This window comes from Scyliorhinus torazame, chromosome 18 (genome assembly GCF_047496885.1).
Source record: "Scyliorhinus torazame isolate Kashiwa2021f chromosome 18, sScyTor2.1, whole genome shotgun sequence".
Taxonomy (NCBI): Eukaryota; Metazoa; Chordata; class Chondrichthyes; order Carcharhiniformes; family Scyliorhinidae; genus Scyliorhinus; species Scyliorhinus torazame.
Genome location: NC_092724.1, coordinates 107,143,792 through 107,171,579, shown reverse-complemented (window position 1 = coordinate 107,171,579; position 27,788 = coordinate 107,143,792). Strand labels below are relative to the sequence as shown.

General features: G+C 47.8%; 1 protein-coding gene across 4 annotated transcripts in view; it reads left to right on the top strand.

The window, feature by feature from the left end:
• LOC140395406 (protein shisa-6-like) overlaps window positions 1-26,972 on the top strand; it is an 877,428-nt gene extending 850,456 nt beyond the window's left edge. For 3 of the 4 annotated variants that reach the window (XM_072483131.1, XM_072483130.1, XM_072483127.1), the window contains 2 exons: window positions 17,225-17,377; window positions 20,567-26,972. In XM_072483131.1, the coding sequence (XP_072339232.1) occupies window positions 17,225-17,377; window positions 20,567-21,153 (740 nt within the window). In that variant the 3' untranslated portion in view covers window positions 21,154-26,972. The remainder of the gene's footprint in view (window positions 1-17,224; window positions 17,378-20,566) is intronic. The other variant, XM_072483129.1, reaches the window with a different exon arrangement.
• Window positions 26,973-27,788: the final 816 nt, after the last annotated feature.

Here is a 27,788-nt window from a genome sequence, read left to right as displayed (position 1 = left end):
CCCCTCCTGTTTGCAACACATGTAAAAAGTATGAGCTTCCGGATTGGGGCAAGTGGAATCCTGAAGGGAATCTTGTCCGTGCAACTTTATGGTCCCCCATCTCAGATGTACTAGATTGATTCCAGAGATGAGGGGTGTAACTTATGAAGACAGATTGCGCAGTTTAGACCTAAACTCACCCGAGTTTAGAAGAATGGGAGGAGATCTAACTTGGGTATATAAGATGATAAAAGTTATTGACAAAGTAGACGTAGAGCGGGTTCTTTCCACTTATGGGGCAATCTGGAACGAGAGGAAAAGGCGTAGCAAATTTAAAACAGATAAGAAGAAATTACTTCTCTCAAAGGGACATGAACCTGTGGAATTAACATAGTGCGGTGGATGCTGGGACCTTGAGGAAATTTAAAGTGGAGATTGACAGATTAGTAATGGGTTGAAGGGTTATGGAGAACAGGCAGGTAAGTGGAGTTGAGGCCATGAGAAGATCAGCTATGAGCGTATTGAATGGCGGAGCGGATGCAAGGGGCTGAATTGCCTACTTCTGATCCTAGTTCTTAAATTCTTATATTCCTTGATACCACTGCATCAAACAAATTCTTCTTAACACCAGCAATCTCGAGCACCCACTGATTTGTCCACTTGGCTGTCCATAACACATAATGTTGCCTGAGTACTTTTATTTCAAATACCTGGGCCGGGATTCTCCAAAATCCCGGCCAAATGTTGACGCCGGCATAAACACTGGAGTGTATCACGCCGACGTCAACGGCCTCTTGGCCCAGCAATTCAGTGGGCCACAGGGGGCCAGCACGATGCGGAGAGCTGCACGCTGCTCTGGTGCCAATACGCGCCCTGCACTGCCGGCGCGGGTCCGCGCATGTGCGTGGGGGCCGTTTCCGCACCGGCTCATGCGCGTGGTGGCCGTTTCCACGCCGGCACATGCACATGGTGGCAGTTTTCGCTCCGGCGCTGCGCAGCATGGCAGAGCCACACAGTGGACCCGCGCGGAAGCAGGTAGGCCCCCTCCAGACGGTAGCTGCCGATCGCGGGCCTGGCCGTCATGCAGGCCCCCCCTCCCCCCCCGGAGTCTGATCCTCCTGCCCCCCCACCAGGACGGCCACCATGGCCACGGGTCCGAGCACCCGCCGGCTGGCATCGGGTTGGAAACACGGCAGCGGAACCCGGGGGAACCCGACCGGCGCCGCATCGACCACGCACGCGCGACTGACGCCGATTCTCCGGTCGCCGGAGTATCGCATCCCGCTGTCGGAGCAGCGTGGCGGGAATTTCCGGCGTGACCGGCGATTCTCCGACCCGGAGCGGGCTCTGAGAATCCCGGCCCTTATTTGAGCCACGCCACTCTTCGAGATGCTCCAGATTTCCCAACCATACATTGGCCTTGCAAGGTCTTTCAAAAGGCAAATTTTTGTTGTAATCGAGATGCTGTGGCTACTCCATACTCTTTTAAGTGAGTTCACAATGCCATGACCCTTCCATAGAGAGACAATTGGTTATATAGCTTCAGGGAAATGGTTCAACACCTGCTTGATGGGGTCTGAGGAAATAGAACCTCCATGAACCTCCAGAAGGTTTGAAACCACAAACCTTGGTGTCATTCTGCACATAGCCAAATGAGTTAACACACAAATGGAGTGAAATACAACACTTGGCTGTTCATGACATTTCTGCTAATGGGTTTACTCCTCTTTCCATTACATTCAGTTGTTTATTGCACTGTACTGTAAGGACTCATCTTCCGACACACACCATTTTACAACCAAGCACATTGGGCTGGATGGGGCAGCATGGTAGCATTGTGGATAGCACAATTGCTTCACAGCTCCAGGGTCCCAGGTTCGATCCTGGCTTGGGTCACCGTGTGTGCGTGGGTTTCCTCCGGGTGCTCCGGTTTCCTCCCACAGTCCAAAGATGTGCAGGTTAAGTGGATTGGCCATGCTAAATTGCCCTTAGTGTCCAAAATTGCCCTTAGTGTTGGGTGGGGTTACTGAGTTATGGGGATAGGGTGGAGGTGTTGACCTTGGATAGGGTGCTCTTTCCAAAAGCCGGTGCAGACTCGATGGGCCGAATGGCCTCCTTCTGCACTGTAAATTCTATGAAATCTATGATTCTCCAAAAATGAGGCTATGTCCCCACGCTGGCACAAAGACGTTGACGTTTCACACAAGACTTTCCATATAAAAATTTACAGCGATTCTCCTACCTGCAGGGGACTAGCAGGGCCCCGGAGTGCTTCTCGCAGCTCTGGCTGCGGATACGGGCCCCCACACTTCCGGTTGGGAGTCCGCGTAATTACTCTGGGTCTCTAGTTAACTAGTCCAGTGACAATACCACTACGCAACCACCTCCCCGGGTTGGAACTTTAAATGTGGCAATCAGTCTTTGAGTTTTATTGTCATTCAGCTTTTTGACTATGGTGTTTGGGTTTTCCAACAGCTTTATCAAGGCGGGGACTTGACAGATTCAGGAGGTCAGTGCCTTTACACCTACCTCCTGGATTTAGGTGCCTGTCTGAGGATCTTCCTTGTTTGTTCATTTACATCCCCCCCCCCCCCCCCAATCTTCCATCTCAAGGCCTCAATGGAACATCCCAATCAAACCCCATCATCGTTAATCAACCACCTTTCTCTCCCATCCCAATGAATCCTTGTTCCCACCAGCAATGACTTACCTGGTCCTACAGCCTTTACAACCAATCTGACTGGAAGCCAACCTATCGATCATGGCGAGGAAGTAATTGGTGATGTCACTCTGGGTCTCTCACACCCTTTGGATTCCCCCCCCCTCAAAACTGGTGGGTCAGTCAAGTAACAATACAAACTTAAAATCTGCGGATTGAATGAAAAATCAAGAAAAGCCTTTTTCCTTATTCTTCTATGATGGGTGGGCAAGACTGCCGAGGCCAGCATTTATTGCCTATTCCAATTTGACTTTGAACTGAATGGCTTGTTAGAACATTTTAAAGAGAGATAAAGAGTCAACCCCATTGCTGAGGGTCTGGAGTCACATGAAGGCCAGACTAGGTAATGATGGCACATTTTCTTCACTAAAGGACACGAATGAGCCAGATGGGTTTTTATGACAATTTGGTACGATTACGTTAACTAATAGCTTTATGGCCACTATTACTGAAGCTAACTTTATATTCCAAGTTTATTAATTGAATTTAAATTCCATCAGTTGCTGTGGTGTGATTTAAACCCGTGCCTGGATTACTAGTTCAGTGACATTAGCCGACACCACAATCTCTGCCAGGCTCTGCCACCTGAAAATAGCGATATGTAAAATCTCTCTATTTCTCTATCTCTGTTCAGCGTTATTGCTGAACCTGGTACATGACTTTCAATAGCACTTTACCTGGGCCCTTGTCCCCATGGTAATCAGGGGCGAGATTCTCCGACCCCCCGCCGGGTCGGAGAATCGCCGGGGGCTGCCGTGAATCCCACCCCCGCCGGTTGTCGAAGTCTCCGGCACCAGAGATTCGGCGGGGGCGGGAATCGCGCCGCGCCGGTTGGCGGCCCCCCCCGCTCGATTCTCAGGCCCGACTGGGCCGAAGTCCCAACGCTAAAATGCCTGTCCCGCCGGCGTAAATTAAACCACCTACCTTACCAGCGGGACAAGGCGGCGCGGGCGGGCTCCGGGGTCCTGGGGGGGGCGGGGGCGATCTGGCCCCGGGGGGGTGCCCCCACGGTGGCCTGGCCCACGATCGGGGCCCACCGATCCGTGGGCGGGCCTGTGCCGTGGTGGCACTCTTTCCCTTCCGCCTCCGCCACGGTCTCCACCATGGCGGAGGCAGAAAAGACTCCCTCCACTGCGCATGCGTGGGAAGCTGTCAGCGCCCGCTGACGCTCCCGCGCATGCGCCGCCCGGAGATGTCATTTCCGCGCCAGCTGCCGGGGCACCAAAGGCCTTTTCCGCCAGCTGGCGGGGCGGAAATTCGTCCGGCGCCGACCTAGCCCCTCAAGGTTGGGGCTCGGCCCCCAAAGGTGCGGAGCATTCCGCACCTTTGGGGCCGCGCGTTCCGCACCTTTGGGGCGGCGCGATGCCTGTCTGATTTGCGCCGTTTTGGGCGCCAGTTGGCGGACATCGCGCCGTTTCCGGAGAATTTCGCCCGTGGTCACATTGGCTTATTGCTCGGCAAGACAGTTTAAAACATAACCACCTTATAAATCCTTGTATTCTTAACAATGACACCTCTAAATACGTGAAGCTTCCCACAGTGTTTCGCAGTATGCAATCAGGCAGTAAAAATGCCAAACCAAAGAAGGAGACATTAGAGCATGGGCCAAAGAGGTTAGGTTTAATCAGGTTTTAAAGGAGGAGAGTTTCAAGAAAGAAATTACAGAGTTTTGGGCCTGGATCTTCTGGAGACATGGCTCCCAAAAGTGGGTAAATCAAAGCAACGATCACTTTGAAAATTCTGTTTGAAGGGAAATTTGTTTTCCCGGTGCAGCTTAATATATTAAGAATGTTCAATAAAAGGCAAAAACCCTATTACGCCAAAACACATGATTTTCTTTATGTTTGCTTATTTCGTATCTAGTAAACGGCCGTGCTAGCTGAAGTGGTCCTCAGGATTGCTTCACAATTAGACGCCTGCTGTATCACATCCTTCATCATGAATTATTTCTTGTGATCTCCGTATTTGGAAATGGGTTCCTAGAGAGATAACAATGTGTTGCCTTTCTGCAAATACAATTACAATTACACAGTACAGGTGTGGTGATTAAGTGATGGAATTATATTTGAGTTTGCATGCTGCTGCAGCAAAAATATCTAATTAGTGCACACTGCGACATTCGCCTGCCATGGAAATGCACACAATCTGAGCACGTTTTCAGGCAGAAGACATGGTAACTATGGATAGTTACTCACAGCTTAGTTTGCTAGTTGCCATTTATTCAGTGTTTCATACTGCTAAGGGCTAAGTCTTGTGACGCAGTGGATAGTATTACAATCCTGGACCAGCCTCAGCAGTGGTTAGGATACTGGACAGAAACCTCAATATTTTATTTTAATTTTGTCAAACTGTGGGGAAAGGATACCTCGCTCCAGGAGTGTTTCACGCAAAATAAGAACATAGGCCGGGATTCTCCCCGACCCGGCAGGGTGGGGGGTCCCGGCGGGATGGAGTGGCGTGAACCACTCTGGCGTCGGGCCGCCCCAAAGTTGCGGATTTCTCCGCACCTTTAGGGGCCAAGCCCAACCCGTGAGGGGCTAGGGCCACGCCAGAGTGGTTTCCGCTCCACCGGCTGGCGCAGAAGGCCATGCGCGGGAGCGTCAGCGGCTGTTGACGTCATCCCCGCGCATGCGCGGGGAGGGGTATCTCTTACGCGTCGGCCATGGTGAAGGCTGTGGCTGAGGCGGAGGGAAAAGAGTGCCCCCACGGCACAGGCCCACCTGCGTGTCGGTGGGCCCCAATCGCGGGCCAGGCCACTGTGGGGGCACCCCCCGGGGCCAGATCGCCCCGCGCCCCCCCCCCTCCCAGAACCGCGGAGCCCGCCCGCGCCGCCTAGTCCCGCCGGTAAGAGAGGTGAGGTGGTTTGATTCTTGCCGGCGGGAAAGGCATTCCAACAGTGGGACTTCAGCCCATTGCGGGCCGGAGAATCGCCGGGGGGGGGCCCGGCGACCAGCGCGGTGCGATTCCCGCCCCCACCGAATATCCGGTGCCGGAGAATTCGGCAACCGGCCGGTCGGGATTCATGCCAGCTCCCGGCGATTCCCCGACCCGGCGAGGGGTCAGAGAATCCCGCCCCATAGAAATTAAATCAAACTTTATTACTAACACAGTTTTAAAATATTATTAACATCACACAAGAAAAATAGCTTACAATTACCCTTTGAACAATGCTAATCAACACACTACCCTTAAATGCTATCTTTATGCTCCCTCAAACAACAAAACCATGTCATACTCAATCAACTTTTCAATACAGTTAGCAGACCCAGGTATACTTGCTGCACTGAGATGTTCTTTGAGACCGTTTGAAGAGATAGATCTGAATCATCTCAGAACAATGCAGGATCTCTAGCTGACGTCTTCAGAGACTGTCTTCATGGTTTAATTTTCAGGAAAATTGAACAATCTCTGCTTCTCTGTTAAAATTCCTGGTACTCTAGCTCCTCCCATTAGTTACATTATCTTACCAAGCTGAAACACAATGGGCGGGATTTTCCGCCTGCCACGTCCATTTTCTGGCGCAGCGAGGTGCACCCCCGCCGGCAGCGGTAGCCTCCTTCCCAACAGCCGGCCAATGGGGTTTCCCATTGTGGCCACTGCCACGCCGTCGGGAAATCAGCGCCGTGATTGCATTGCAGGCGAAGCGGAGGACCCCGAAGAAGGAGAATCCCGCCCAATGTTATCTAATTAACTACTCCACAGGGAACACACTAACCCAGGCTTTTAATCCTTACAGCGCCAAATCCATATAATACAACATATCTGAAATTCCTACATTCCTCACTACAGCATCCCCACCTCTGAGCCTGAAGCACTGGGTTCAAATCCTATTCCAGAGTCCAATGGCCAAGGTAGGTGTGTTCACAATGGATATCACCCTGCAAATGCTTCTGAAACATCCCAGTCTTGGACCGTAACAGAAGGAGAGATTCCTGGTCAGCCATATGAGATGAAGAATGTTGAGGCCTCTGCCATCACTATCCATAGCGCCGGACAAAGTATGCATGTTGCTTCAGCAACCTGGACTCCCATCTTGAACTGTAACCACTGCAGAAAGGTTCATAACAAGTGAAAGTGTAGATATATTGGACTGAAACGTTTGTAACCAGCCCAGGGCCAGCTTCTAATGAGGTTATGTATTGTCTGTATGGTGGTGGATTCATACCAGACACATCACAAGGCATGAATGGTAATGACCACATCACATTATTGTGCCCTGATTAGTGACTAAAGGTATGAGTGGAGGCTATATACAGCTTATTACGGAGAAAGCAACAATCAGGTTTGATCAGCATTGTTCACTGAATGCTTCACAAAAAGTATTGTTTATAATATAGATGGGTTCCCATTCATTACCAGTTAAAAGTGACTGACAGATAACTGCCAAGTATTCTTTTAAATTTAAACCATGGAAACAGTTGGCCCTGGGGAATGATTCAGCAAATGACCGTCACTTATTTAGTTTAGCTGAAACAAATGAAAGTGTGTATATGTTCTTTCTGTCTTCAAAGAATAGGGCCTTGTGTATTAATTTATGTACCATCAACTGGTGCATTCTCCATGCCAATGCCTCTACCAATCAGTGTCTGCTTGCCACCCAATCAGCGTTTTCTTCTCATACAGTATAAATTGTTGTTTCCCCCTTATACTGATATTGTTGCAAAGTGTCCTGATGAGTGCAAAGATTAAAAGCTTTGACATGTCTCTTTTCAGCAATACTCAGGTTCAGTACTACAAAATGACTACTCACATGTCTGTTTGTTTTGCTTCAGGATTAAGTACTTGAAGTGATTGGACTTTTATGAATGGGACTATTTTAATATAGTGAAGTGCTACAGATATTTAGGACATAATTTTACTTCACTTCAGCATGGCTTCTCAGGTCTGCCCAAGGTGGATGCTGGATTGTTGACAGGGTGGGGATAAGAGCAAAGAGTGGTGAGTGGGGGTGTTGAGTTTGCACAAAATTGGCATAGGGCTACAAAGGGTTATGAGGCTTGAAGCATTCATGACCATTGGTTCCTGTGGGGCTGGGGTGTGTCATCGTCCCGGGGAATCATATTTTAGTTTTACTTTGTAAGTTTCCTTTTGGAATTTTGACTTTTGCTGATCAGAGGTGCCCCCCACCCCCACCCTGTTAGCTCAATTTATTGATTTTATATTTATAGAAAAGGAAAGGCTATGGGAATGGACAGGGGCTCAAGAACTGGTGTGTATGGACATGCGGGTGAGTGGGGAGATGAAGGACTCTGAGGGGTGAGGGCTAGAGTGCCTAATATTTAAGAAAACAACTGGGATGAAGTAGCACAGAACTAAGGCAGGTCTTTTAAACAGCACACCTTGACATTCGGCAGCCTCCGTGGCTACCTCCAATCTGCGTCTGGGGGCAACGGGCCTGACTACATCTGCACCAATCCACCCAGAAAGAAGATCCATTTGGATCACTTTTTACCAAAGTAGATATAGTAAACCAGGAAATTTCCTGCCTGCCTCTATCTGCCATGGAGTAAAAAAAAACAGGCTGTTGTCTCAATGGTCTCAATTTTTAATCAGTTCTGATGCACTTGACTGAGCTGAGACAATAGTTATCACTTGACTTTTATGTTTCTTGTTTTCCTTTTTCATAGCTAGGGAAATATTGCAAAACTTTGGCAGACTTGTTTTGAGGGGAGCGAGTGTCTGGTCATAGAGTCCTGGGGTCATTGTTGGCATAGAAGGAACCATTCGGCACATCGAGTCTATGCTGGGTTTTTGTCGAGAAACCAAGTCAATCCCATTCTCCCGCTTGACCCCCGTGACACTGCAAATTTATTTCCTTAAAGAGCCATCCAATTTCCTTTTGAAATCATTGATCATCTCTGATTCCGCCACACTTGTAGGCAGTGAGTTCCAGGCCATTACCCCTCACTGCGCCAAAAACAATCATTTTCACATTCACCTGAATCTCTTGCCCAAGACCTGTGTGCCATATTTCTCGTGCTACGAGCTAATGGGAACAGATTCCCTTTCCCTATCTGAACTGAGACAGTCGCAATCCTATTCACCTCTTTTGCTCCAAGGAAAACAATTCCAGCTTTTCCAACCTAACCTTGTAACTAAAATCTCCCATTCCTGGAACCGTGCCTTCGGGAAAGATTTCTAGCCAGGCTCCGTAGTTGGGGGATGCAGCTGTCGAGATCACTACAGAGGAAATTCACAGTAGAAATGAGATCCTAAACCTCCCGCCAACCCTGCAGGACATCAACTGGAACCACACCAAATTGGAAACACAAATGGTGGGAGGTGGCACAACATGTTAATGTCAGCAACACTTCCCCCAACATCTAGCAGTGTTGGAAGAGGTTTTGTGATACTGCAGCTACCATGTGTGTGCGACAGGTTTGGCCATCTTTACCAGCCTGTTACTATTTTTATGTTCACATGTGTAACAATTCAGGCTATGTCATTTGCAATTCTCAACATTAAAGACAATACTAATTGGGGTTAGTGACAGGCTGGTATTTCTCAAAGCTCTTTAAAGAAGGTGACATTTAGCTTCATTATTCAATGGTTATGAATGAGTGACTTTACGATGTTTAAAACCATGGCTACATTTGCTCAATGATGACAAAGATCAGGGGCGAAATTCTCCCGAAACGGCGCGATGTCCGCCGACTGGCGCCCAAAATGGCGCCAATCAGACGGGCATCGCGCCGCCCCAAAGGTGCGGATTGCTCCGCATCTTTGGGGGCCGAGCCCCAACATTGAGGGGCTAGGCCGACGCCGGAGGAGTTTCCGCCCCGCCAGCTGGCGGAAATGGCCTTTGTTGCCCCGCCAGCTGGCGCGGAAATGACATGTCGGGGCGGCGCATGCGCGGGAGCGTCAGCGGCCGCTGACAGTTTCCCGCGCATGCGCAGTGGAGGGAGACTCTTCCACCTCCGCCATGGTGGAGACCGTGGCGGAGGCGGAAGGGGAAGAGTGCCCCCACGGCACAGGCCCGCCCGCGGATCGGTGGGCCCCGATCGCGGGCCAGGCCACCGTGGGGGCACCCCCCGGGGTCAGATCGCCCCGCGCCCCCCCCAGGGACCCCGGAGCCCGCCCGCGCCGCCTTGTCCCACCGGTAAATAGTTGCTTTAATTTACGCCGGCAGGACAGGCAATTTATCCGCGGGACTTCGGCCCATCCGGGCCGGAGAATCGAGCGGGGGGGGGGGCCGCCAACCGGCGCGGCGCGATTCCCGCCCCCGCCGAATCTCCGGTGCCAGAGACTTCGGCAACCGGCAGGGGCGGGATTCGCGGCAGCCCCCGGCGATTCTCCGACCCGGCGGGGTTCGGAGAATGACGCCCCACATGTCAGAGAATGTGTTGTTGTAACTACCTCCCGAAAATATTAATTTTGAAATGTAACCGTTCCGAATTCTGGAAGTGTGTGTGTACAGTTTTGATAAAATGTTACCACTATTCCACAACCATGGAGAACTTCACCCAAAAAAATCTGGACATGCAGCTTTACCATTGTTTGAGTGGCATCAGTTTCTTTTTCTTGTTGAGTACTTGCAAAAAAAACATTGCAAGATCGCTAAGAATTGGAGGTTAATCACCAGAATACTGTGAGAAAACACAGGAGAAAAATCACTGGGGCATTAAAAAATAATGTGTACTTCCATGCGCAATCAACATTTCAGTTTAATAGGTATAAAATGATTGGGGAAGGGGTAAAAGGTTTGACTGACAGAGAAGCATCACCCAGTTGGATTGGAATGGTCATTATCTGGGAAGGGTGGGCACCAGGAGGACAGACCCGTTGGTGATCAATGACGGGAGCATAGGGCTGGGGCAGCTGGAGGCTGATGGTCATATGAGGGGAGTAGGGATGTGAGGGAAGAGAAGGGGGGGGGGGGGGAGGAAGGGGACGGGAAGGAGAGGGAATGGGAGGGGGAGAAAATGGAAGGAGAGGTTGTAGGAAGGGCAGGGGAGGTGGGAAGGGGAATGGAGGGGAAGGGGCAGCCAGAAAGGGGCGAGTTGGAGGTGGGAAAGGGGAGGAGAAGGCCGAAGGAGTGAGGGGGAGGTAGGAAGGGGGAGGCAGGATGGGGAGGGAGGAGATATGAAGAGGAATGAGGATGCAAAAGGAGGGGATTACGGAAGATGAGGACTAGGGAAGGAGGGGTAGGGGAAGGAGGAGTGGGGAAAGAAGCGCTGTGAATGGGGAAGAGGGAAAGAGCAAAACAGGTGAGCGGAGAAACAGACAGTGGGCAGAGGGAAAGGAGGAAGGGGAAAATAAGGAAGGGAAGAAGGAGGGGGGAAGTAGAGGCTTTGGGAGGCAAGTAAGAGGAATTTGAGGAGGGGAGGTGGAACCTACTAACCTCATCTCGGTCCCGGCCTCACCAACCTAACGATGATCCGTGCCGCTCTGATCTCACCTCAGTCTGGGTTTCTCTGACCTCAGCTCATCTGGACCACTTCGATCTCACCTTGATCCGGGCCTCACCAACCTCACCTTGATCCGGGCTTCACCAACCTCACCTTGATCCGGGCATCACCAACCTCACCTTGATCCGGGCATCACCAACCTCACCTTGATCCAGGCATCACCAACCTCACCTTGATCCGGGCATCACCAACCTCACCTTGATCCGGGCATCACCAACCTCACCTTCATCCAGGCATCACCAACCTCACCTTGATCTGGGCCTCACCAACCTCACCTTGATCCGGGCCTCACCAACCTCACCTTGATCCGGGCCTCACCAACCTCACCTTGATCCGGGCCTCACCAACCTCACCTTGATCCGGGCTTCACCAACCTCACCTTGATCCGGGCTTCACCAACCTCACCTTGATCCGGGCCTCACCAACCTCACCTTGATCCGGGCCTCAGCAACCTCACCTTGATCCGGGCCTCACCAACCTCACCTTGATCCGGGCTTCACCAACCTCACCTTGATCCGGGCCTCACCAACCTCACCTTGATCCGGGCTTCACCAACCTCACCTTGATCCGGGCTTCACCAACCTCACCTTGATCCGGGCCTCACCAACCTCACCTTGATCCGGGCTTCACCAACCTCACCTTGATCCAGGCCTCACCAACCTCAACTTGATCCGGGCCTCACCAACCTCACCTTGATCCGGGCCTCACCTCATCAGGGCTTCTGCAACTTCGCCTCATCAGGGCCTCTCCGACCTCAACTCAACAGGGCCTCTCCGACCTCAGCTCGATCCTAGCTTCTCAGACTCCAGCTCAATCCCGGCCTCTCCAACATCCTCTTGATCCCAGCCTCACTGACCTCAACTGGATCCAGGCCTGGACAGTCTTCGCTGATCCCAGGCTGACTTAAAATATTTATAGGACTGGCCCAGAAAGGCTCCCTTTCAGTTTCCAGCCAGCACTACTAGCAGAGATCTTCAGCTGGGGAGAGGAGGAGAGGGCGAAGGCGGGGAGCGGGAAGGAGGAGAAGGATAAGGAGCAGCTGGGAAAGGAAGGGAATGGGAGGAGGAAATAGGGAAGGAGGGAGGAGCAAAGAAGAAAGCAGGCAGAGGGAAAGGGGCAAGGGGGAAAGGAGGGAGGGAAGAAGGGAGGGGAGAGGGGAAGTAAGTGGTGTTTTGGGAGAGGGTAAATGAGATTTTGGGAGGGGAAGAAAGGGTGTGGTGGGAGGGAGGGAAGAGAGGGAAGGAAAGAGAGAGGTTAGATCGGGGTGTGGGAGAGTGTGACCCTACACACTGCAGAGACAATCTGTTGGCACATAGGAAACATTTGGCAGTATATGTGGACACATGTTGTGATCACAGTTGCACAACAGTTGGTGGCAATGATGTCATTTGATAACCACCATTTGACATCACAAATGTGGTTCTGTGTGAATATGAAAGCCAAATGGCCAGTTCTGAGTGAAAATGAAATTGAACGATAGCCAGATGTTTGCTTGTGAGTGGAAGTGATATTGAGTGATGACAAAATGAAAATGAAATGAAATGAAAATCGCTTATTGTCACAAGTAGGCTTCAAATGAAGTTACTGTGAAAAGCCCCTAGTCGCCACATTCCGGCGCCTGTTCGGGGAGGCTGGTACGGGAATTGAACCGTGCTGCTGGCCTGCCTTGGTCTGCTTTCAAAGCCAGCGATTTAGCCCAGTGTGCTAAACCAACATTTTAGCATTTGAGAAGAAATTATATCAAATGACGGCAAAATTATTTCAATTAAGTGCAGGTAGCTCAGTGGGCTAGATAGCTGGTTTGTGATGCAGAACAATGCTATCAGCGCGGATTCAATTCCCGTACCAGCTTACCCGAACAGGCGCCGGAATGTGTTGAATAGGGGCTGTTCACAATAACTTCATACTTGTGACAATAAAAGGTTATTATTAGTTGACATCAAACAAAAGCTTTTGAAAACAAATGATGCCAAATGATGTGATTTTTTTCAGACAGGGCAGGTACGTTTAAAAGTAGGGTTTATGGTGGAACATCAATTGTCCTCCGAACCCCTCCAGAAATAATCCAAGTTCCTGTCCTAACTAACTTTCCCATTCCCATTCCTCCCTACCCAATTTGATGCCGGCACCGGATATTCAACGGGGGTGGGAATCGCGCCGCGCCGGTTGGCGGGCCCCCCCCCACGGCGATTCTCCGGCCCGCGATGGGCCGAAGTCCCGCTGCTGGAATGCCTGTCCCGCCGGCGAGAATCAAACCACCTCTCTTACCGGCAGGACAAGGCGGCGCGGGCGGGCTCCGGGGTCCTGGGGGGGGGTGCGGGGTGATCTGGCCCCGGGGGGTGCCCCCACGGTGGCCTGGCCCGCGATCGGGGCCCACCGATCCACGGGCGGGCCTGTGCCGTGGGGACACTCTTTTCAGTGGAGGAAGAGACCCCCTCCACTGCGCATGCGTGGGGATGCCGTGAGCGGCCAACTGATGCTCCCACGCATGCGCCGCACGGCAAAGTCAGTTTCGCGCCAGCTGGCGGTGCACAGGCCTTTCCCGCCAGCTGGCGGGGCGGAAATCAGTCCGGCGCAGGCCTAGCCCCTCAAGGTTAGGGCTCGGCCCCTCAAGATGCGGAGGATTTCGCACCTTTGGGGCGGCCGATGCCGGACTGCTTCGCGCCGTTTTTGGCGCCGGTCGGCGGACATCGCGCCGATTGCGGAGAATCTCGCCCAGGGCTCGGCCCCTCAAGATGCGGAGGACTCCGTACCTTTGGGGCGGCGTGATGCCGGACTGATTGCGGAGAATCCCGCCCCTGATGTGGCATTGGCTCCAAAAGCTTCACTCCCAGCAAGGGGAGGCAGTCGGCCTCTGTTATGAGTGGAATGAATTGGGGACATCGAACTTGTGCATGATTTTGCCTTTGACACACACAGCTGTGGTACGACAAGCACTCCCACCATTTCGCTGGTTTGGTCAGCAGTACAAACCTGTACTGAATACTGCTGTTACTTTTACCCAAAAAATGCATTAGTATTAGGCCCCATTTCTCACTTGTGAATATAAGCTTGGATGCTCCAAGTAACGCAAGGCTGACAACTAAGGTATCTCATGACTAATTTATCCCCTATGCTCACAGCAAGACAGCTCTCACTATTTGAAGAAAGTACCTAGATGTTACATCTTTTGATCTCTCACCCACACAATCTGTAAGATGACTTTGAATATGTAATCTGCTGCAATGCATATTTTCAGATTACACCCGATAAATAGATTGATTAAAGTGGAAATTTGAAATCCCTTTTGGCTTGACAGTTAAATTCACTAACATGGTGTGTTATTAAGCTGTGCAGATTTGAACGTTCCATGTTTTGTGCTCAGTTATCTAACTATCAATGGCCTCTTTCCCTCCCCCCACCTCCCAACCACCATTACTGAGGGGGAAAAGTATCCAGGATTCCCACTTCCAGTTGCTATAGTCTCTCACTGGCATGTGGAGATGGAGGTTAGATTGGGTGTGGTGTCTTTTTGGAAAGGTTACTTGGCTGAGGTGTTCGGGGGCTACCAGGGAGCTACGGGGTGGATTCTCCATTTCCCGACACCAGTATTGAAATTCCTGATCGTGTGGAGAATGGTGAGTTGCACGAAAAACGGGATTGGCACCAGGCATCAAACCAGTTGCAATGTTCCAATACCCCACCAGCAGCCTCGGCGCGCTACCTGCCCTTCGCTGGCAGGAGGATGCTCATCAGTAATTTGCATCCATTTCAACATAATTATTGGGCTCAGGCTCCGTCCCCACAGCGGGAAATCTATCGGGTGTTCTTTGGTGCAAGTTTACCCCAAGTATGGCCCTGACGCGGTGGACCCATAGGTGGGTCAAGGAGTTCAATGCATAACTGAGGTGCCCCCCAAAGTCCATCAGCAGCCCCCCCCCATCCCAAAGCGAATATTCTGCCTCCGCCCTCTGCTGACAAATAGGGGCAGCCTCCCCACACCAAGGGAAGAATGGATCACCACCCCACAGCTCGCACGCATGAGGATGACCCAACCCTTTCCCCACTGACTTCCACTGACCTCCACAGCCCCCACAGCCCCCTCCATCAGACCCCCCCATCAATCACTCCCATGAGTTCCTCTCATCAGAGCCCCCCCCATCAGTTACCCCCACCAGATCCCCACCAGACACCCCATCAATCCCCATCAGGCCCTTCTGATCAGGCTCCCAACAGTAAGCCCCATCAGTCAACCCCATCAATCACCCCCATCAGACACCCCCATTAGCTACCCCCATGACCTACCCCATCACTCACCTCCGTCAATGGCCTCATCAGAGCTGCCCATCAGTCACCCCCATCTGTCACCCTCATCAGACCCCCATCCGACCCCCCCCCATTAGATGCCCATCAGAGACACTCATCAGAGACCCCCATCAGAGATCCCCATCAGAGACCTACATTAGAGACCCATAGCAGTGACCCCCACCAGAAACCCACATCAATCACCTCTGCCTGAAAGCTGAAAAGCAGTCCAGGCAATACAGTGAAAGAACACTACATTTTCACTTACCCTTCCCGATCATTTGCTGCCGCAGTCGAAAGTGTTTCAAGCAGCAGCAGTTACAAGTGTCAGATGCTCCATCTAAAGCCAAGGACATTCAAAGGGTTTCACATCCCTTGACAGCCTTTGAAATATCAAACTCCCATTCAATTTCACACAACAATACATTTCGCTGGCCAGTGATTGACAGTTTTATTAGTCCAGAGATGTTGATTGATGGATTATTTATCTATCTTTCCCTTCACACTTGAATGCATTTCACGTACCCTGCTTTGATGCTAACCGTGATGTTTATAAACACTCTTACCATGATTGACAGCTCCTAACTACATCAAAAGAGCAATTTTATTCTGCGAATAAGAGGAAATGAAATCAACATTTTTCGAGCAAAATGAAAAACCATCCATTTCCCTTCTCCACCAGGCCATCTGTCGCTTGTTCTTTAATTTTCATTTGACTGAGAACGGACCTTTATTCTGCCATTAACACATTCGGGGCCGGGATTCTCCCCTACTTGGCGGGGTTGGGGGTCCCGGCGGGATGGAGTGGCGTGAACCACTCAGGCGTCAGGCCACCCCAAAGGTGCATATTTCTCCTCACTTTACGGGCCAAGCACTCACCGTGAGGGGCTTGGCCCGCGCCGGAGTGATTTCCGCTCCACCAGCTGGCGTGGAAGGCCTTTGGTGCCACGTCAGCCGGGGCCAAAAAGACTTCGCCAGGCGGCGGAAATCCGTGCATGCGCGGGCGCATGTGCAGGGAGGGTGTCCCTTACGCGTTGGCCATAGCGGAGGCTGTGGCCGAGGCAGAGGGAAAAGAGTGCCCCCATGGCACAGGCCCGCCCGGGATCGGTGGGCCGCGTACACGGGCCAGGCCACTATGGGGGCACCCCCTGGGGCCAGATCACCCCGTGCACCCCCCCAGGACCCTGGAGCCCGCCCGCGCCGCCAGTCCAGCCGATGAGGTAGGTGGTTTGATTCATGCCGGCAGGACTGGCATGACAGCAGTGGGTCTTCGGCCCATCGCAGGCAGGTGAATCGCCGGGGGGGCCCACCGACCGGCACGGCGCGATTCCCGCCCCCGCTGAATTTCCGGTGCCGGAGAATTCGGCAGCCGGCGAGGGCATGATTCCCGCCGCCCCCCCGGCGATTCTCCGACCCGGCGGGGGGGGTCGGAGAATCCCGCCCCTGATACCTTACCTTTATGCATTTTCCTGCCATTAACACTTCCTCTGTCTTGTGACCTGCACATTTGTGTTGAAATCTCTCCTAGCTCTCACCAATTGCTTACCTTCTACTCTGCTCCAGGTGCCCAATCCCCTTATACAGGCTATAATCCATCACATTCCTCACTCCCTTTAGCTCTGAAGAAGAGTCAGATAGACCCGAAACATTAACTCTATTTTCTCTCTACACAAATGCTGCCAGACCTGTTGCGGTTTTTCAGCATTTTCTGTTTTGTGTTTCAGATTCCAGTGTCCGGTTTTTATTCATATGATTGAAAATCTGTACGCTCTCCCCTTACTTGATCTTACATAATTCTTCCCTTTTATCTCTCCCCCTACCTCCATTCTCACAGAAAAACCTCGGATGAACAGTATTCTTACTTCTGCAACGGAACCATATGATTTGTCTTTCTCAAGATCCTACCAGAGTCTGTCGCACCTTCCACCATCTTACGAGTCTGCAGTCAAATCTGACTTAAGCAAGTATTCTTCACTAAAACGATTAAGTAGGTGTCCCATAATTTTCCATTAACATTATTTTGCATCATACCTAGGAAATCGAATCTGGTAATTTATTCTATTATTAACTGCTGCTATCTTTCAACGGCTTCAGCCTTGCAGAGTCCCCAGCTGCTTGGTAAATAAGAGTGACAAACTGTATAACTTCATGGTAAGCCATCATTCATTGATGGCCAAGCTCTTTGTTTCAGTTGAAAATCCCATGGATAATTCAACTCATTGCAGGGGTGGGAAAGTTACGTGTGCTGTTAACCCACTATTCAGAACCGTTCCTTTGCAATGCTGTTGCATGACAGTAACCTTGTGGGTCATATTACAGGGCAAGTGAGGTGCGGCAGCAGGGGCATTAAATAAATACCCCTCTTTAGGTGAGGTAGCAACAGGGCTCCCAATGAAAAATATGAGCAATATCACCTGAAGAGGCTATCGGTATTTTTTGAGGCTACAATTAAGCTAATCCTTCGGTCTGTCCAAAGGATGGGTGTCTTCATTTCTGGCCTGTTTTGACCAGTGGTGCTCCGTGGATAATGCAGCCCTCCCTGAAATGTGAATGAGACCCACTTCACAATGCCACCTTGTTTTGAAGTAGTTCTATCTGGTAAAGGATGCTCATTGCAAGCCCTATTGAGCCTGATATTGCAATTCCTATTGGAAGTCAGGCTCTGCAAGCTGAACCTCCCATGGGAATTCACCCATACAAGAAGAATAGCAGCCTGTCTTAAAAGTAAAAAGTATCAATGCTAGAAGGGGATGAAAGGAACCTAACAAAATAAACATAAAATAACTGAAGACAAAACGGAAGCAAAGACAATTATAAAGAGGGAAATGGAACAAAACAAAAAGTACTCAGAAATTCCTGAAAAAGCAAAGGAAAAATTAATAAGAATAAAATAAGGGAATGAGGACAAGTGAAAGGAACCCAAACAATTACAATTTAGAGCAGAGGATGAAAAACAAAATGGAGAAAAGTTTGGATACACGGGGCTGATTTTAACAGCCCCGGGGTGGCGGAGGCAGTGTCATAAAATGCATGGAACTGTTCAAAGGTCCATTGACTTCAGCAGGACCGTAAAATTTCACACTTTGAGAGATCAGAGTGCAAGATATCAGGAAACTGAATAAAAATCTAAAAAAAGAAAATATGCGATGGTATTTTTCTTAAGTGCTTGAAGCATGCACATCTAAAAAGTAAGAATTGCTTAAAAAGACAAATATAGAGAACTAAAAATAGAAAGTAGGAACCAAAATGTGGCAGCCTTTTTGTACTGGATGTAAGAAATCAGCAGGTACTAATGAGTTGAGTGGGGTGCTGGAATCTAACCAGTAATTTACTCAAAATTATTAGTAAGGCACAGGTGGATGACTTGGTAATTTTCCACCAGAGTCTCGAGCCCTTTACAGAATTGTGGGCTTGTTGGAAGATTTTGCAATCACAAAATAAGGTTGAACAGTAAGAATAATGTTATTACGGTTGTACATGAACCATGCCTCATTCAGGTTCACTACTCAGAAGGGATGAACTAACACTCGAGATGCAAGTCTGGGAAACTGCTGCAGTGCAAGTGCGGTTTAACCATGGAAGAGGGTCATCGACCACCCTGGGAATTGTAACAGTGTTTTGCCGGGGGAAAAAATAGGCAGATTAAATTCCATATAGGACAACTGAGCAAAGGGTACCATGAGAGTTGCAGTTACTCTACTGATGCCTGTCTGCTTCTGCTACGCATTTTCATTGATACCTGTCCTCGTGGGAGACTTTTCTGTCAGCATTTATCTGTATGACAGCAGCTCATGCATCCCACTATCAACATTGCACATTTCTCTGCATGAATATCTTATGTATAATTCTGTTTATAAATGAAAACATAAATGACGGTTGTGTACATTGAAGACACAAACACTATGGGCGCGATTCTCCGACCCCCCACCGGGTTGGAGAATCGCCGGGGGCTGGCGTGAATCCCGCCCCTGCCGTGTCCCAAATTCTCCGCCACCAGAGATTCGGCGGGGGCGGGAATCGCGCCGCGCCGGTTGGCGGGGGCGGGAATCGCGCCGGTCTGCGGGCCCACCCGGCGATTCTCCGGCCCGCGGTGGGCCGAAGTCCCGCCGCTGTCAACCCTCTCCCGCCGGCGTGGATTAAACCACCTTTTGAATAGCGGGATAAGGCGCGGGCGGGCTCCGGGGTCCTGGGGCGGGTGTGGGGGGGTTGCCCCCAGGGTGGCCTGGCCCGCAATCAAGGCGCACCGATCTGCAGGCGGGTCTGTGCCGTGATGGCACTCTCTTTCTTCCGCCTTCGCCATGGTCTTCACTATGGCGGAGGCGGAAGAGATCCCCTCCCCTGCGCATACGTGGGCATGACGTCAGCAGCCACTGACGCTCCCGCGCATGCGTCGCCCGGCGAAGACCTTTCGGCGCCGGCTGGCGTGGCGCCAAAGGCCTTTTCCTCCAGCCGGCGGAGCGGACACCACTCCAGCGTGGGTCTAGCCCCTCAAGGTGAGGGCTTGGCCCCTAAAGGTGCGGAGACTTCCGCATCTTTTGGGGCAGCCCGACGCCGGAGTGGGTCCCGCCACTCCATTACTCCGGAACCCCCCGCCCAGCCAGGTAGGGATGAATCCCGCCCAAGATGTGCGTAATTGAATACAGCCTCAAATCTATGTTGGTTTCATTGTCTTAAATAAAGTTGCAATTAGGGCTGCTGAATTTTTAGCAAATCCAGAATTCGATAAGAAGGTTGCCCAGTGGTGGGACAGTCAAAGTGGGATAATGACCAAAGAATTTGCTGTTTATTTTTGCGGTAGTTGAAGATATGATGAACCAATGCCTCACTATCAAAAGGCATGGTAGGAGCGAGAAAGTACAGACTTCTCTTCAGATTATTGGCATCTCATTTACCCTGTAGAATATGGCAGGTATTAGAATTAAAAATCGCACAAAACTGGGTACGTGGCAGCCCTAACTGTGATAACTGCTATTTTTTGAATGTGCAATTTTGGCGCGGATTTTATAGCCCTGTAGTGTCGGGATCCACTGTTGGAAATTTGGCAGCCCAACCAAAGATCCATGGACCTTTGGCAGGACCAGATGATCCCAACGGAAGGCAGGGCTGGAAAATCCTGCCCATTGAGTGGCTGACATAGCAAAGTCATTCTAAAAGGTATTTTGCATCATTCCTGCAGGTGAAAAGGAGATTGATGAATATTATATGAAAAGAAGGCACCTTCCAGATTTGGCAGCAAGAGGAACCCTGCCTCTCCACATCATGAAAATGAATCAGGAACACAGTAACACCAGGGAAAGGCCTAGACGACCAGTGCGAGCAATGTCACAGGACAGAGTCCTGTCTCCAGAGAGAGACATACCTCAAGAATGTGTCATGTCCTATGAGCGCATCCTGTCTGATGAACAACTGTTGTCAGCTGAACGTCTTCAATCCCAGGATCCGCTGCTCTCTCCTGATAAAGTTATGTCCCTCAAACGCTCTGGGTTCCTTGAAAAAGGCATGTCCAGGGCCTTGTCCCAGTCCCACACAGATGTCTTTGTTTCCACGCCAGTCTTAGATCGTTATAAGATGACAAAAATGCACTCGCATCCCAGTGCCTCAAACTCTTCGTATAATACCTTAAATACAAATCAAACAAACCACACTGCTGCTAAGCGACATGCCTTTGCTTCACGTCGGCACAACACCGTGGAACAGCTCCACTATATCCCAGGACATCACCGTAACTACCATACAGCCAGCAAAACAGAAGTAACTGTCTGATCTTAAAAATGCGCATTACCGATTCCATTATAACAAGAGTCTGGAATATTTGCCAGTGAGCCAGAGGACAATGGCATTGTCAGACCACACTAATTACTCATGCCCTAATTCCTGCCATGTTATTTGAGCAAATGCGTTTGTTTTACCTAAACAAAGTGGCATTCTATACAAGGCTTCAGTCTTTTCAGAGACACTTAACATCAGTTCGTTGTTTCATTCAAGGTTTTCATTTTAGTTGGTACATTAGCACAACAGATGGTAGTGTACCATCCAGGTCACCTGACAGTTTCTATCAAAGGAAGCCATGTGGTAGGGTAGTCAATTAAAAGGGCTTATAGAGTAACAAAGTCAATGGTTAAATTTCTAACCAATTGGTAATGCTACTTTTGGAGATTGAGGCTATTTGGTTTGGGGGATACTGGATTCATTTGGTAATTAGTCAGAATTGATGTGTTTGCTCAATAAAAACAAATAAAGCTTGTACCATATCATCCCAAATTAAACATATAAAACGTGAAAAATTTACCATCTTCTAAGCATGTACAGTAAAATTATAAGTAGACCAATTCATGGCTGACCATTTCCATGGAAAGTATGGGGCACAGCTGGATGTGCTTCTTGTGCCCCTTCGAATGGTGAGATGGTTGCTTTGAATTCTAGGACTAGGGAGATAAGATGCCTTGGATAGTTTCACCTTAGCAAGAAAATAATTGTTCGTTACCGAGCATATCTCTACCATTTTCTATCAGTGGTAATGAGCTGTGTGGTATTTTTCTCAAGAGAATGAAAGACTCCTTTTTAAAATTTTGCTGCGTGCAAGAATGCTGGAGGACTTTGCAGTATTGACAAAATATCGAGTTTATTCCATGGACATGTGACTCTGCAAATTGATTTTTGAACCCTGGAGGCCATTACTGACCATTTTTTAAAAAAACTTAATTATTATCTAGTTTGCTGCTGGAGAATGGAATGCCACTCATACGGGCATTGAAATCATCAATCAGGACTGTTGGCTAAATTCAGATTGACGTGAATCAAATGAAAATTTATCATTTTTATTAGTCACCGAGAGCTTGTCGCCAAAAGCTGTCAGACATTCTGACAAATCACTACAAGTTTTGGCAATCTCGTAGAAGGTGGTAGAAACAGGCTTTGTTCATTTTTGATTCTACAAGTGTCCTTTTTTCCAGATCCTTTCCTCTCCTTTTGCCTTTCATTTCTCTCTACCACCCTTGCTTCTCTTTATTTTAATGGCACTGTGACATCTCCTTTCTTCAGAATGTTTATCCTTCCTTGAAGACATTAATTTTTCTGCCTCCATTTTTGGTGCTTTTCTTTCGACATTCATGCTTTTCCAATACTCACTCACTTTCGATCTTCAAAAAAGTTGCCCCTTGCTGTGTTGCGTTTTGTTCACGTTTGCTCTCCTTTAACGCTGATGATGTGTCTGACACTTCTGATCAGATGGGCACAATGCTGTATGTGCAGCAAAGCTTACAGCAGAGACTTAGGCACCGGTGCGCAAACTGATAATGAAATTTGGCGTAATTTAAAAAGGTGCACAGGATGTTTTGTGAGTGGGTCTGAAAATCCATATTTGCCCACATTAGCATGTTAAATATTCCGACATCCACTGCTCACAAAGATGGTGGAGCGTCTGGATTTGTAAAACAAAATTTGTGAAAATTGTGGTATGCAAGTTTGAAATTATATATAAATATTGGATCCGTGTGGCCTGTTGAGGAATTTATTGTACTGTGGTGAATGATTTATACGTCATTTGACCTCTAAAATGAATGGCTTGAGGTGACAAGTAGAGGTTTTTCTGTAATGCAGCAATGGTGTGATCTTTAATACTATTTGGGCAGCCTTGAAATGTACTTGGGGATTTCTGTGCAAAATGGCCATTAAGTGATAATGAATTGCATCAAATATGGATTTTATCTTCATTAGCAAGATCCTGAGCAGTAAAAGTACTTCAGGTACAAAAATACAATTGGGATAATTTTTATTTGAATGGTAGTGCTATTTTAATTATCTAGATACTTTCATAATGTAATAGGCCTGGGGACCTCACCAGTCATGTTTCCATGGAGACATATGTCAAGCTATAAAAGTGTCAGCAACATTGTGCGTTACCCAGCAATGTGTATGAGGAGACATTTCACAGCCTTTCAACCAGTTGATGAGTGAGAACTGAAATTTGCATTGGCTTTAAGATCTAAAGGGAGGCTAGTTTACACTCAAGTCAACAAAGCAGGAAAATATAAGTAGATCTTATGGTGGTGCTTTGAACTCTCAAGCTTGGAGGTCATGGTTCAAATTGTGGTTTCCACAAACATAAACTGACCTTTTACATGTATTTAGCTAGGTTGATAGAGAAAGTTGTTCACAACAATGGCTCAAAGAGCACATCATTAATACAAGGATATAATTGAGATAGTGTTCTAAAGCGGGAAGTTATTATTATGTAAAATGGTTAATCCACCAGAAATAATTTCCTCTTCAATTGATGTGACTTACCAAGTGATACCTTAGTTCTCGGGGTCAGTCTTGTGGCTGACAGTGAGAGTAGCTGATTGCTTATAACATCAGGATACCCATCCACTTCTGCGTTGCCGTCATTGCAGTGAATTGGAAGACCAAACATAAAATAAGCCCATCAGAAAAAAACCGATAGTTGGAGTTATCTGCGTGACCAGTTTTCAAGCCAAATCTGGTGCCTGCCTTGCTCACGTCAAATTATCAGTCACAATGCTTAGAAAAACAAGGACAAGCCACAAATCAGTGACTGATTCATCTGTTTGCTCTGGAGAGTGGTGTTATTGGTAAGAATTGTAATGTCCCAGGCAGAGGTCAAGATAGGAAAGGGATATAAAGGTCGGGAGGGGTGGGGGGGGGGGGGGGGCGGATTTGTAGTTTTGAAAGAATATAGTACACCTCTGTTATAGTTTGTATATTATCTGTAAATAATACAGTGACACCAACTAAATAAAAGTGACGCTTTCAAGCTAATGTACAATTTATTGATTAAAGCACAATAGTAGTTGCAACTTACTATTTAGAAGATGGTGTTATAGTCTCTTTGACAATATTAAAGTGATGTTTCGATGGAATGTTAAAAAATTATTTAGGTTGTTAACAGAGGATATCAAACAGTGGAATCTACCAGGAGAAGATTTTAGGCAGGTGCTCTTAAGAAATTGCATTCAACAGTATAAATTGGGACAAATCAGGCGTGTAAAATGGAGACAGAGTAATTGTTTGAATAATTCTGAAATAATGGAGTAGTCAACAATCTAGATGATTGAAAAATTGAATAATTGTTTTGGTAATTAGCTGACTACTCTTTCCATCGTAAATCATGTTCCGAGATAGGTTGTGCCAGCGATGGTTCTGTAGTCAGAAGGTAAAAGTATTTCCCTGTTGTCATCGCAACAGTAAAACTGCCTCACCTCAGCATAATGAGTGAAAAGCCTGGCATCAGTTTGTTGCCTCAGTCCACAAGCAGCTACCTTTGACAGTTAGTGAGAGCTCAAACTATCCCTGGTGTGAAAAACGCCCACCTTTCGATGTTATTGTTGCCTTTGATGACAGCTACTTTTTAAAATGATTATCATCCATCCCAATTTACTGAGATAATTGCACCATTTACCATGAGTTTAATCTGCATTTCCACCTGTTTGAAAAGTTAGATTTCAGATACCTCCAATTTAGCAACTCAATGTCAGATCCCTCCATTATTGCATGAATGGTTTCTCTAAAACGACATCTTCATTGCACTCCTGGTTATTTTCTAACTGTGAAACATTATCTTGTCTTTCTCCTACCCCATTTGAACATTGTTTACTTCCATATCCTTAAGTTATCCTACCCCTCACCACAGAATTCAGCGGGCAAGGCTCCAGCTATGTTGTTCTCAATGCAAAAGCTTTGCACCCTGTTTTAGCTCACAGCCATCTTGACAGCCATTTTTTTCATGTGTGTGGGTGGGGGCACAGGGCTGAGAAAGCAGGCTCTGTACGTGAATACTGGCTGCTCATATTATGAGTAAATGACTTTCTTAAAGGCATACCATCATCTGACTAAACGCAGGACAGATCAGGTCCAAGGAAATTCCCCGGGGCAGATTGACTCTCTACTAAACCAGCAGGGGAAAGAAATGTCTAAATTTGTTATATTTAAAAAGACAGTGATCCAAGCACCAGTAATTTTAAGCTGTAAACTGAGGTAGGACATAACACAAAAGGATGGACCACTAGAAATAGCAGCACATGTGGAAAGGAAAAATTGCAGAGGAGTTAAATATTAACACGAGTTAAGTTGTTCCATTATAACCTCAATCCATGAGCCCAGACATCTAACTCTTTGTTGAGTGAAATGTTACCAGACAGCACCAGAATGAAAACTAGGAGCATAAGAGATAAAGAGAACTAACACTGTGACATTTTAGCTCATTCAGTACATCCCACACTCACTCTTGCAATGATAATTCACTGACCAGGAGTTGCAATGAAAGTAATCTGAAATGGCACATTTTGCAGTCAATACGTTTCTGGCGTGTGGCATGTGCCCTGTATCTGGCTTCAGGATTCAATATCTGTGTCAATCCCGCCACTGGTATTATTACCGTCAGAAATCTAGCAACGTGAACATGGGAAAAAGTAGTGGAAGATCAGCAGAGACAACAAAGAGAATGAAAAGAAAGGTAGGTGAGTAAATAATACCGATCAGTCAAAATATCAGGAGTTCTTAAATAGTGGAACGTGCAACATTGTAATCTGTTTGTCCTTTGTTCATTTCTTTCATTTAATTTTATATAAGACTACCAAGTAATCTTTTAGATTAGCAAGCTTGTTTGATAAAGATTTAAATATGTACATCGCAGACAAAAAGTAACCTATGTGTTGTGAAACGTTGTGGTGGAGGGTGAAGTTTTGAGTCTTAAAGGTTTAAATTGTACGAAAGAACATTGGAAAGGTACTGTGATAACACTATAGCATTGGCTACACCAAGGAGCAATTAGAGAGTTCCAGCTCTGATCAGATGCAGTTTAAACCGAGACAACACATTTTTTTTCCAAGTCCTGCAAATGGATTTCTGGCTTTGTTTGATGGAAACTGTGATATTTACTGCAAAGTGGATGCACCCCCCGCCTTGGGAAACCTGTATCACATTACTTTCACTCTACTTATTACTAATCCAATCCAAATGACCTGCGAGGTCTGCTACAATAGTATCTTTTTATTTTGTGTACCTCTTCAGTGTAGGATTTGTAGCAGTCGTTCAGCCTTCTCACCATATATATAAACTTGGGTGAAGTTTTATATCCACAGTTTTGAACTAGCTTCAGAACCAGTTGCAGTGTGATAGCTCATTATCTTGATTAATTAAAAAATACAGATTAGACGTTTTTGTAGCAAGTATTTAACTGGCTATAAGACAAACTATTGTTAATATAACATTTTTACTTTAGTATGGGGAAAATGTATCTGCTAAGAGAGAGACAGGTGGTGATTTTGTGTTTTTGGTCATTTTATGGATTGTTTATGGTAGTATACATGACAATGTATCTTTGTAGCTGTTACTTTGCACAAACTATTGGTTGAAAATTGAATACGCTTCAGGATGAGCAGTACTTGACTTTCTCTGTAACTTAATTGTTGTTCTAATTACCTGTAAAAGCACATTCTGTATGTACTGTATACAAACTGTAATGAGTTTAGTAAAACTTATATAGTCTTAAGGACATTTTTTCACTTTGTCAGTTACAATTATTTATGGATTCACTAAAAAAAATTAAACCAATTTAAACAAAATCTGTCTCTGTGTTTAAGTTGTTGAAATGTTCTTGCTTTCAGCCCTGGGAGAACAGGGATCTCTTTCCAACAAGGACAAAGGGCATTCAGCCACAAATCTATTCATGCTTCGCATTAAAACTTTACTGTCTGTCTTTTAACCTGCAACGATGACCGGTAATAATTATGTGGCAGATGAAGACAGAGCGTGGTCCAAGGGTTTGTACCAATGCAAAGTCTGATCCTTACATCCTAAGGATTTGCAAGGTGCCTTTAATATCATAAAATACCGCAAGGCAGATCGCAGGAGCATTATAAAATAAAGTAAGACACCAAAACACATAAGGAGATATTGGGGTAAATTTGCCATTCCCACCCGCTGCAGGAATTGTTGCGGGTGGGGGAGACAATTTGACGAACAACTGAAAGGTCTGTCCACCTCGGGCAGGAATTTCCAGTCACTGGGTGGAAAATCCCACTCGTCTGATGACCAGAAGTTTGATCAAAGGTTTCAAGGAACATCCTAAAGAGAAAAGCAAAGTAGAGAGGGGGAGACAAGTGAGGAGGGAATTCCAGAGCTTGCAGCACCTAGACAACTGAAGGTCCAGCCACCAATGATGGAACAGTTAAAATCGGGGATGGTCAAGAGGTCAGATGTAGCAGAGCGCAGAGAGCTAGGAGAGTAGTAGGTCGGAGATTACAGAGACAGAGAGAGGCAAAGCCATGAAAGGATTTGGAAGCAAACATGTAAATTTTAAAATTATGACATTGCTTGAACGAGAGCGAATACAGGCAATAGGGGACTTGGTGCGGGTGACTAGTGTGCTGGTGCTTTTA